The 12038-nt window shown below is 46.8% G+C and overlaps 1 protein-coding gene across 1 annotated transcript in view; it reads left to right on the forward strand.

The window, feature by feature from the left end:
- Positions 1-10028, forward strand: part of PXMP4 (peroxisomal membrane protein 4) — a 10464-nt gene extending 436 nt beyond the window's left edge. Inside the window, 3 exon segments of the mRNA XM_056547960.1 lie at positions 1914-1980; positions 2292-2490; positions 8694-10028. Of these exon segments, the coding sequence (XP_056403935.1) occupies positions 1914-1980; positions 2292-2490; positions 8694-8957 (530 nt within the window). The 3' untranslated portion in view covers positions 8958-10028.
- Positions 10029-12038: the final 2010 nt, after the last annotated feature.

Raw genomic sequence — 12038 nt, forward strand, 5'->3', positions numbered from 1 at the left:
GGGGGTGCACCTGATGTCAGCTATGGAGGAGGGGGGGTGTGCGCCTGATGTTAGCTATGGAGGAGGGGGGGGTGCGCCTGATGTCAATTATGGACGAGGGGGGGGGTGCGCCTGATGTCAGCTATGGAGGAGGGGGGGGTGCGCCTGATGTCAGCTATGGAGGAGGGGGGGGGGTGCGCCTGATGTCAGCTATGGAGGAGGGGGAGGGGTGCGCCTGATGTCAGCTATGGAGGGGGGGGTGCACCTGATGTCAGCTATGGAGGGGGGGTGCACCTGATGTCACCTATGGAGGAGGGGGGTGCACCTGATGTCACCTATGGAGGGGGGGGGTGTACCTGATGTCAGCTATGGAGGAGGGGGGGGGGTGTACCTGATGTCAGCTATGGAGGAGGGGGGGGTGCACCTGATGTCAGCTATGGAGGGGGGGGGGTGTACCTGATGTCAGCTATGGAGGAGGGGGGGGGGTGTACCTGATGTCAGCTATGGAGGAGGGGGGGGGTGCACCTGATGTCAGCTATGGAGGAGGGGGGGGTGTACCTGATGTCAGCTATGGAGGGGGGGGTGCACCTGATGTCAGCTATGGAGGGGGGGGTGCACCTGATGTCAGCTATGGAGGGGGGGGGGGGTGCACCTGATGTCAGCTATGGAGGAGGGGGGGGTGCACCTGATGTCAGCTATGGAGGAGGGGGGGGGTGCACCTGATGTCAGCTATGGAGGAGGGGGGGGGGTGCACCTGATGTCAGCTATGGAGGAGGGGGGGGGGTGCACCTGATGTCAGCTATGGAGGAGGGGGGGGGGTGCACCTGATGTCAGCTATGGAGGAGGGGGGGGGTGCACCTGATGTCAACTATGGAGGGGGGGTGCACCTGATGTCAGCTATGGAGGGGGGGGTGCACTGATGTCAGCTATGGAGGGGGGTGCACCTGATGTCAGCTATGGAGGAGGGGGGGGGTGTACCTGATGTCAGCTATGGAGGAGGGGGGGGGGGTGCACCTGATGTCAGCTATGGAGGAGGGGGGGGGTGCACCTGATGTCAGCTATGGAGGAGGGGGGGGGTGCACCTGATGTCAGCTATGGAGGAGGGGGGGGGGGGTGCACCTGATGTCAGCTATGGAGGAGGGGGGGGGTGCACCTGATGTCAGCTATGGAGGGGGGGGTGCACCTGATGTCAGCTATGGAGGGGGGGTGCACCTGATGTCAGCTATGGAGGAGGGGGGGGGGTGCACCTGATGTCAGCTATGGAGGGGGGGGTGCACCTGATGTCAGCTATGGAGGAGGGGGGGGGGGTGTACCTGATGTCAGCTATGGAGGGGGGGGGGTGCACCTTATGTCAGCTATGGAGGAGGGGGGTGCACCTGATGTCAGCTATGGAGGGGGGGGGGTGCACCTGATGTCAGCTATGGAGGAGGGGGGGGTGCGCCTGATGTTAGCTATGGAGGAGGGGGGGGTGCGCCTGATGTCAGTTATGGACGAGAGGGGGGGTGCGCCTGATGTCAGCTATGGAGGAGGGGGGGTGTACCTGATGTCAGCTATGGAGGAGGGGGGGTGTACCTGATGTCAGCTATGGAGGAGGGGGGGGGTGTACCTGATGTCAGCTATGGAGGAGGGGGGGGGGTGTACCTGATGTCAGCTATGGAGGAGGGGGGTGTACCTGATGTCAGCTATGGAGGAGGGGGGTGCACCTGATGTCAGCTATGGAGGAGGGGGGTGCACCTGATGTCAGCTATGGAGGAGGGGGGTGTACCTGATGTCAGCTATGGAGGGGGAGGGGCGCTTAGGGAAGGCCTCGTACTGGGTCTGTGGTTCTGAGCTGCAGTACAGATAGCGGCAGATGATTCTTTTACCCTGTGAATAGTTTGGTAAAGCTGTTTTTATTGTCATCTATAAATTCTAATAATGTTTTTTTCTTGTCCTCAGATATGGAGCTAAGATCCGGGCCCCGCACGCGCTGGTGATGACGTTCCTGTTTAAACGCGGAAGGTAATGTTTTCTAATCCCCATCAGCACCACATGAGATTGTCCCATTCATCCTATAGGAGCAGGAAGCACAGAAGAAGCCTCCCATAGACTTGCATTGAGGGGGTAATGCGTGACATCACAAGGGGCGTGGCCCTGACATCACGACCCCTGCCGCCCGCTCCAAGCGTTCAGAGCAAAATGTTCTGCACACTGGGGCGGCGGAGTACCCCTTATAAAGGGTTTTTCGGAGACACCAATCATTGTAATATAAAAGTACTTCCTATAGCTGCCATTGTATAGTGAGGCTGACTCCTCCTTCCTTGTGTCTTCAGTATAAGAGAGAAGCTGACCGCCATCTTACAAGCGACATTCACACATTCCCGCAATCTGGCGTATTTCGTCTTCACGTATAAGAGTCTATTGGCTGCTCAAGAGAAAATACATGGAAGCAAATGGCAATTTCACTCCTTCCTGGCGGCCTGCGTGGGGGGATGGTTGGTGTTCGGTGAGAATAATCACATCAATAGCCAGGTAAGGATAGTCAGTCACATGACCTGGATCTTCCCAGCTGTCAATGTTAAAGGGGTACTCCAGTGGAAAATTTTCATCGTATTGGTGCCAGAAAGTTAAACAGATTTGTAAATGATTTCTATTAAAATATCTTAATCCTTTCAGTACTTATTAGCTGCTGAATACTACAGAGGACATTCTTTTCTTTTTGGAACACAGAGCTCTCTGCTGACATCATGAGCACAGTGCTCTCTGCTGACATCTCTGTCCATTTTAAGAACTGTCCAGAGTAGGAGAAAATCCCCATAGCAAACATATGCTGGACAGTTCCTAAAATGGACAGAGATGTCAGCAGAGAGCACTGTGCTCATGATGTCAGCAGAGAGCTCTGTGTTCCAAAAAGAAAATAATTTCCTCTGTAGTATTCAGCAGCTAATAAGTACTGGAAGGATTAAGATTTTTTAATAGAAGTCATTTACAAATCTGTTTAACTTTCTGGCACCAGTTGATTTAAAAAAAAAAAGCTTTCCACCAGAGTACCACTTAACCCCTTAAGGACCAGGCCATTTTACAACTTAGGACCCGGCCATTTTTTGCACATCTGACCACTGTCACTTTAAACATTAATAACTCTGATGCTTTTAGTTATCATTCTGATTCCGAGATAGTTTTTTTTTGTGACATATTCTACTTTATTTTGGGGGTAAATTTTTGTGGTAACTTGCATCCTTTCTTGGTGAAAAATCCCAAAATTTGATGAAAAATTAGAAAATTTTGCTTTTTTCTAACTTTAAAGCTCTCTGCTTGTAAGGAAAATGGATATTCCAAGTAATTTTTTTTTTTTTATTCACATATACAATATGTCTACTTTATGTTTGCATTATGAAATTTATGAGTTTTTACTTTTGGAAGACACCAGAGGGCTTCAAAGTTCAGCAGCAATTTTCAAATTTTTCACAAAATTTCCAAACTCACAATTTTTCAGGGACCGGTTCAGGTTAGAGGGTGGATTTGAAGGGTCTTCATATTAGAAATACCCCACAAATGACCCCATTATAAAAACTGCACCCCCAAAAGTATTCAAAATGACATTCAGTAAGTGTATTAACCCTTTAGGTGTTTCACAGGAATAGCAGCAAAGTGAAGGAGAAAATTCACAATCTCCATTTTTTTTACACTCGCATGTTCTTGTAGACCCAATTTTTGAATTTTTACAAGGGGTAAAAGGAGAAAATTTATACTTATGTTTGTAGCCCAATTTCTCTCGAGTAAGCACATACCTCATATGTCTATGTAAAGTGTTCGGCGGGCGCAGTAGAGGGCTCAGAATGGAAGGAGCGACAAGGGGATTTTGGAGAGTACGTTTTTCTGAAATGGTTTTTGGGGGCATGTTGCATTTAGGAAGCTCCTATGGTGCCAGAACAGCAAAAATAACCCACATGGCATACCATTTTGGAAACTAGACCCCTTGAGGAACGTAACAAACAATAAAGTGAGCCTTAATACCCCACAGGGGTTTCACGACTTTTGCATGCGTAAAAAAAAAAAAAAATCACTAAAATGTGTTTTCCCCCCCCCCAAATTTCACAGTTTTGCAAGGGTTAATAGCAGAAAATACCCCCCAAAATTTGTAACCCCATCTCTTCTGAGTATGGAGGTACCCCATAAGTTGACCTGAAGTGCACTACGGGCGGACTACAATGCTCAGAAGAGGAGGAGTCATATTTGGCTTTTTGAGAGCAAATTTTGCTCGGGGGGCTTGTCGCATTTAGGAAGCCCCTATGGTGCCAGGACAGCAAAATAACCCCCACATGGCATACCATTTTGGAAACTAGACCCCTTGAGGAACGTAACAAGGGGTACAGTGAGCATTTACCACCCACTGGTGTCTGTCAGATCTTTGGAACAGTGGGCTGTACAACATTTTTAATTTGCACAGCCCACTGTTCCAAAGATCCGTCAGACACCTGTGGGGGGTAAATTCTCACTGCACCCCTCATTACATTCCGTGAGGGGTGTAGTTTCCGAAATGGGGTCACATGTGTTTTTTTTTTTTTTTTTTTTTTTGCGTTTGTCAAAACCGCTGTAACAATCAGCCACCCCTGTGCAAATCACCTCAAATGTACATGGCGCACTCTCCCTTCTGGGCCTTGTTGTGCGCCCCCAGAGCACTTTGCGCCCACATATGGGGTATCTCCGTAGTCGGGAGAAATTGCATTACAAATTTCCGGGGGCTTTTTTTCCCTTTTACCTCTTGTCAGAATGAAAAGTATAGGGCAACACCAGCATGTTAGTGTAAAAAGTTTATTTATTTTTTTACACTAACATGCTGGTGTAGACCCCAACTTCACCTTTTCATAAGGGGTGAAAGGAGAAAAAGCCCCCCAAAATTTGTTAGACAATTTCTCCCGAGTACGGCGATACCCCATATGTGACCCTAAACTGTTGCCTTGAAATACGACAGGGCTCCAAAGTGAGAGCGCCATGCGCATTTGAGGCCTGAATTAGGGACTTGCATAGGGGTGGACATAGGGGAATTCTACGCCAGTGATTCCCAAACAGGGTGCCTCCAGCTGTTGCAAAACTCCCAGCATGCTTGGACAGTCAACGGCTGTCCGGCAATACTGGGAGTAGTTGTTTTGCAACAGCTGGAGGCTCCATTTTGGAAACAGTGGCGTACCAGACGTTTTTCATTTTTATTGGGGAGGGGGGCTGTGTAGGGGTATGTGTATATGTAGTGTTTTTTACTTTTTATTTTATTTTGTGTTAGTGTAGTGTAGTGTTTTTAGGGTACAGTCACAAGGGGCGGGGGGTTACAGCGAGTTTCCCGCTGCGAGTTTGAGCTGCCGCGCAAAATTTGCTGAATCGCAAACTTGCAGCCTGATACTCCCTGTAATCCCCCTGCCCATGTGAATGTACCCTGTACATTCACAGGGGGAGGACCTCCAGCTGTTGCAAAACTACAACTCCCAGCATGTACAGTCTATCAGTACATGCTGGTAGTTATAGTTTTGTAACAGCTGGAGGCACACGGGTTGGGAAACGCTGAGTTAGGAAACAGACAATGTTTCCCAACCAGTGTGCCTCCAGTTGTTGCAAAACCACAACTCCCAAACATTCTCAGGCATGCTGGAAGTAGTAGTTCGGCAACATCTTTAGAGCCAGATGTTGCCGAACTACAACTCCCAGCATGCTTGGAGTTGTAGTTTTGCAACATCTGGAGGACTACAGTTTGCAGACCACTAATACAGTGGTTCCCAATCTGTGCCCAGTATGCCAAAACTTTCCAGGCATGCTGGGAGTTGTAGTTCTGCAACATTTGAAGGGCCAGATGTTACAGAACTACAACTCCCAGCATGCCTGGACAGTAAGGGCATGCTGAGGATGTGTAGTTTTGCATCATCTGGAAGGGCACAGTGGTCTCTAAACTGTGGACCTCCAGATGTTGCAAAACTGCAACTCCCAGCATGCCCGGACGCCAAGGGCTGTCTGGGCATGCTGGGAGTTGTAGTGTAAGGGGACCAGATGGAGCAGTCCAGATCGCTTTACGGCAGTCTGGACTGCTGCAAAGGTCCCGCAACGCCGCCGAAGATCCACTCACCTGTCGCCGCCATCCCGCCGCCGGGATCCGGGTCTTCAGGGACGAGGTAAGTACCGGGGCCGGGCCCCAGCACTCCCCCGTCCCCTGCCGCGTCCTCCGGTCTTCCTCCCGTTCTCTCCGGACTTCCAGGGGCCGGGCAGGACGGGAGGAAGTAATAATACGTCATGGCTCCTTAAAGCCCAGGGTGCGGAGACGTATGCATACGTCATGGGTCCTTAAGGGGTTAAAATCGGAGGTGGTCTGACCCCTTTTCCTCTCTGATTTAAAGGGGTGCTCCGCCCCAAAGGATAGAGGATAATATGTCTGATCGGGCGGGTCCCGTCGCTGGGGACCCCCACGATCTCCCTTCTGCACCCGGCGTTCGTTTAGAACCGGAAGCTCATGATGTCATGGCCACGCCCTCTCAGTGCACGCCTATAGACTTGCGTTGAGGGTGCATGGCGGTGATATCACGAGCCTCCGGTTCTAAACAAACGCCGATTGCAGCAGGGAGATCAGACATCGTATCCTCTATCTTTTGGATAGGAGATAAGATGTCTAGGGGCTGAGTACCCCTTAAAGAGTCCATTCACACAGGCGGGTTTTGTATGGATTTTCTGCAGCGAATTTGCTACCATTGACTTTATTGGGTCAGCAGAAAATCTGCAATTGTTGCAGATTGAAGTCTATGGTAGTAAAATCTGCTGCAGATTTTTGGCAGGAAATACGCTGCCAGAAATCTGCACGAAACTCAGGCTTTTTTGACCCTTAGGGCTCGTTCACATGGGCACATTTGTTTGGCGGCCGCTAGCAACTCGCCAATCGTCTGTTCTGCACGGCTGCGGAGCCTTGATGTAAACGCAGTGTATGGAGCTCCACTTTTCATTCATTTTCTGTGTAGGATAGAAAAACTTTGGCTCGATTTACGATCGAGTATCTGACTTTTTATTTTTTTTTATTTTTATAGGGTTGTGTTGGTGCATGTGATCTGTTCTGCAATATGCACCAATGTGAGCCACAATTAAAGGGGTACTCCGCCCACAGATATCTTATCCCTTATCCAAAGGATAGGGGATAAAATGTCTGATCGCTGGGCCCCCCACTATCTCCGTGCCGCACCCTGCATTCTAAACATAAAGTATAGAACGCTGGGTTTCCGTGGCCGGAGGCGTGCCGTCACACCACGCCCCCTCGTGACGTCATTTCATGCCCCCTCTATTCATGTCTATGGGAGAGGGTGTGACGGCTGTCACACCCCCTCCCATAGACCTGAATAGAGGGGGGGCGTGAAATTACATCATGAGGGGGCAGGGCATCATGTCTCCCAGTGTTCCAAACTTAAAGGGGTATTCCAGGAAAAAAACTATTTTTTTACATATCAACTGGCTCCAGAAAGTTAAACAGATTTGTAAATTACTTCTATTAAAAAAAATCTTAATCCTTTCAGTAGTTATGAGCTGCTGAAGTTGAGTTGTTCTTTTCTGTCTAAGTTCTCTCTGATGACACGTGTCTCAGGAACTGTCCAGAGTAGAAGCAAATCCCCATAGCAAACCTCTTCTACTCTGTGCAGTTCCCAGAGACAAGCAGAGATGTCAGCAGAGAGCACTGTTGCCAGACAGAAAAGAACAACTCAACTTCTGCCGCTGATATTTACTGGAAGGATTAAGATTTTTTTAATAGAAGTTTTCAAATCTGTTCAACTTTCTGGAGCCAGTTGATAGAGATAGATAGAGATAGATAGATATAGATATATATATAGCGATATCTATCTATCTATCTATGTGTGTGTGTGTATGTGTGTGTGTATATATATATATATATATATATATATATATATATATATATATATATATATATATATATATATATGCATGCATGCATGCATGCATGCATACATACATACATGCACACATACATATATATACACACACACACAGATAGATAGATAGCGATAGATAGGTAGATAGATATCTCTATCTATCTATCTATCTATGTATGTGTGTGTGTATATATATATCTCTATCCTGGAAAACCCCTTTAATGTTGTTTAAAATGATGGGTGCTGCATGTAGATCGCAGGGGTCACCCACAATCAGACATCTTACCTCCTATCCTTTGGATAAGGGATAAGATGTCAGTGGGCGGCGTACCCCTTTAAAGCCCGACTTACCATCCAGATTTCTGTGGAAACCCGAAAAAAAAAAAAAAGGTGGTCGCCCCTTTTTCAACATTACCCCACCAATTTAGTAAAGTGTTCACAAACAGGCATGTCAGTCGTTGGGATTCTCTACATAACTCCTGGGGGTATACCTTCTACCTTATCATGAGTGTCAGTGAGGGCCTCACGTTCGAGTTTCACCTAAGGCTTCACTAAGATTAGATCGTCCTCTGTTTGTCACATGACATTAAAAAGTATTGTATTGGTGAGTACTTGGGGGAGCGATACTCATCTGTAGTTGGTATTATTTAGAAAAACTGTCAGAAATGTTGATCCGTCGGGGTCTCGTAGCTAGGTGTGGCTGTGCCCTTCACTCCCTGGTTTGCTGCTCGATCCATCCCATATAATGGAGCCCGTCTCCTGCGATGAGTCCGGTTGGTAGATTGTGCTGCTGCTATAACACTTTTCTCTTTTTTTTTTCCCTAGATAAACATGTACTTACTGTCCCGTGTCCTCTTCGGTCTGTCCAGACTGGCGGTGGAGAAAGGCTTCATCCCCGAACCCAAACACGACGTCTTCCCCCTCTTCTCCGCCGCCGTGTGGGGTTTTGTGCTGTGGCTCTTTGAATACCACCGACACACCCTCCAGCCATCTTTACAGTCCTCCATGACTTATCTGTACGACGACAGCAACATCTGGCACGACATCTCCGACTTCCTGATCTACAACAAAGCCGAGCCGGCCAAATAGTGCGTTACCGGGAGGGGTGGGGGCCTCCGACTACGGCCATCACGGGCCGGGAAAAATCAGGGATTGAAGCGGGAGAAGGGAGAACGATCCGACGCTAAAGGCAAAGTTTCGCTATATTGAAATGGACAGACAGGTGATAGCACACCTACGCGATTCCGGCGCACGCGCCGGAATCACGTCTGAGGGTCTCCTAGGTGTGCTATTACCTGTCTGTCCGTTTCAATATAGCGAAACTTTGCCTTTAGCGCCGGGTCCTTCTCCCTCTGAAGTATTGCACTGACTGGGTGGAGGATGCGGGCATCAGGGTAGCGGTAAACCGGACTGTCACTTGTTCCATACACATTGAAGCGGGAGACCTCATTGAATGAATGATGCCGATCTCTCACATTGGCGCCATTGCAGACATAATGGTGGTTGATTTACTAACGTGATCCCGACTCTTCTTTTGTCGGGTTTTGCGCCCAAATTGTCACCAATTTGCAAACAAAAAAAAACCTTCATTTTACAAGGAGAAAAAAAAACTTTAAAAAAAATCTGGAAAGGGGGCGTGACAATTGGGAAAAGTGGGTGTGGTCCTGACAAAAGGGGCGTATCCCCGACAGTTTTGAAAAATCCCAACATATTTAGTAAGGTTATCACAGAAAATGTGGTGGATTTGAGCTGAGGGAAAAATCCGACAGATCAGAAAAGTTGTGTAAAAAAAAAAATAAAAAAAATATATATAAAAAAAAAACGTAGGGAAAAGTGCGAAACCTTAGTAAATACCTTGAGAAAATACCTGTCGGAAATCCCAAACCCACGAAGAAAGCTACACGCCACTCTTAGTAAATAAACCCCAATATGTGCCGTCACATCTCTATTATCTGTTACTATTGGGGTAGCAAGGTTCTGGATTATCGAATATCCTTAACCTCAGGTGGTAATCGTAACCCAAGGTTAAAGGGGTACTCCGGTAAAAAAAAACTATATATTTTTTTTTATATCAACTGGCTCCAGAAAGTTAAACAGATTTTTAAATGACTTCTATATAAAAATCTCAATCCTTCCAGTACTTATCAGCTGCTGTATGCTCAATAGAAAGTTATGTAGTTCTTTCCAGTCTGACCACAGTGCTCTCTGCTGACACCTCTGTCCATGTCAGGAACTGTCCAGAGCAGGATCAAATCCCCATAGCAAGCCTCTTCTACTCTGGACAGTTCCTGACATGGACAGAGGTGTCAGCAGAGAGCACTGTGGTCAGACTGGAAAGAACTACACAACTTCCTCTGTAGTATGCAGCAGCTGATAAGTACTGGAAGGATTTACATTTTTAATAGAATTAATTTACATATCTGTTTATCTTTCTGGAGCCAGTTGATATAAAAAAAAAAATTCCTTTCCACTGGAGTACCCCTTTAAAGGGGTACTCCGGTGGAAAACTTTTATTTTTTATTTTTTTTTAAATCAACTGGCTCCAGAAAGTTAAACAGATTTGTAAATTACTTCTATAAAAAAAAAAAAAAAATCTTAATCCTTCCAGTACTTTTTAGGGGCTGTATACTACAGAGGAAATGCTTTAATTTTTGGAATTTCTCTTGTCACGACCACAATGCTCTCTGCTGACATCTGCTGTCCATTTTAGGAACTGTCCAGAGCAGCATATATTTGTTAGGCTAAGTTTCCACTTGTTTTTTTTTTTTTTTTTTTTCCTGGCAGTTTTTGAGCTAAAGCCAGAAGTGTATTCAAAAGGAATAGGACATATAAAGGAAGGACTTACACTTCTCCTCCTTTTATGGATCCACTTCTGACTTTGGCTCAAAAACTGCGGTGGCAGTTTTCCAAAAACTGCCATAAAAAAAAAAAAAAAAAAAAAAGTGGAAACTTAGCCTTATGGGGATTTTCTCCTAAAATGGACAGCAGATGTCAGCAGAGAGCACTGTGGTCGTCACAGAAGAGAAATCCAAAAATAATCCACATTTCCTCTGTAGTATACAGCCCCTAAAAAGTACTGGAAGGATTAAGATTTTTAAATAGAAATCATTTACAAATTTGTTTTAAATTTCTGGCACCAGTTGATTAAAAAAAAAAAAACTTTCCATGGGCGTAACCCTTTAAGGTCTGATGGCAAACCATAAGGGGACCAGGTAAGTATTTCAATGCGAGACATCCCCCCCCCCCCCACGCGTCCTCTCTCTGTCTCCACTGTTCTTTTTGAGGTTTGTTTCTCAATTCTGCCGTACTTCTGCCGCATATGATGATAAGCGATGATGGCGGCCATGCTTTCACCTGCTCCGACCATTAGAGATGAGCGAACTTACAGTAAATTCGATTGGTCACGAACCTCTCGGCTCGGCAGTTGATGACTTTTCCTGCATAAATTAGTTCAGCTTTCCGGTGCTCCGGTGGGCTGGAAACGGTGGATACAGTCCGAGGAGACTCTTTCCTAGGACTGTATCCACCTTTTCCAGCCCACCGGAGCACCTGAAGGCTGAACTAATTTATGCAGGATAAGTCATCAACTGCAGAGCCGAGAAGTTCGTGACGAATCGAATTTACTGTAAATTCACTCATCTCTACCGACCATGTCCTGGTAATCTGGCACAGAGATTATTTTTGGCCATTGTTAGATGATAAGAAATTGCAGCTTTAGGTTATACTGTACATCAGTGTTTCCCAACCAGGGTGCCTCCAGCTGTTGCAAAACTACAACTCCCAGCATGCTCGGACAGCCGTTGGCTGTCCGGGCATGCTGGGAGTTGTAGTTTTGCAACAGCTGGAGGCACCCCGGTTGGGAAACGCTGATGTACATAAATCAGCCTTTGCCACCTGAGGCTGTGTTCACACATGGCATTTAAAGGGTACCTTCCTTCAATAAAACTTTTGATATATTATAGATTAATGTATGCAGAATAACTTTCCATTTGTATGTTATTAAAAAATCTGCTTCTTTCTATTTAATTTTCAACTATGAAAAAATGACCACTAGGGGTCTCTCTACCAGTCCTGGCCACAAGCCCTTTTTTTATAGGCTTCAGACTCATGCTGGAGTCCTATATCTCAGACTGCAGCCGGGACACAGACAAGCTCAGCACTGCTCCCTGC

Source organism: Hyla sarda, chromosome 12, assembly GCF_029499605.1.
Source record: "Hyla sarda isolate aHylSar1 chromosome 12, aHylSar1.hap1, whole genome shotgun sequence".
In the NCBI taxonomy this organism is placed as follows: domain Eukaryota; kingdom Metazoa; phylum Chordata; class Amphibia; order Anura; family Hylidae; genus Hyla; species Hyla sarda.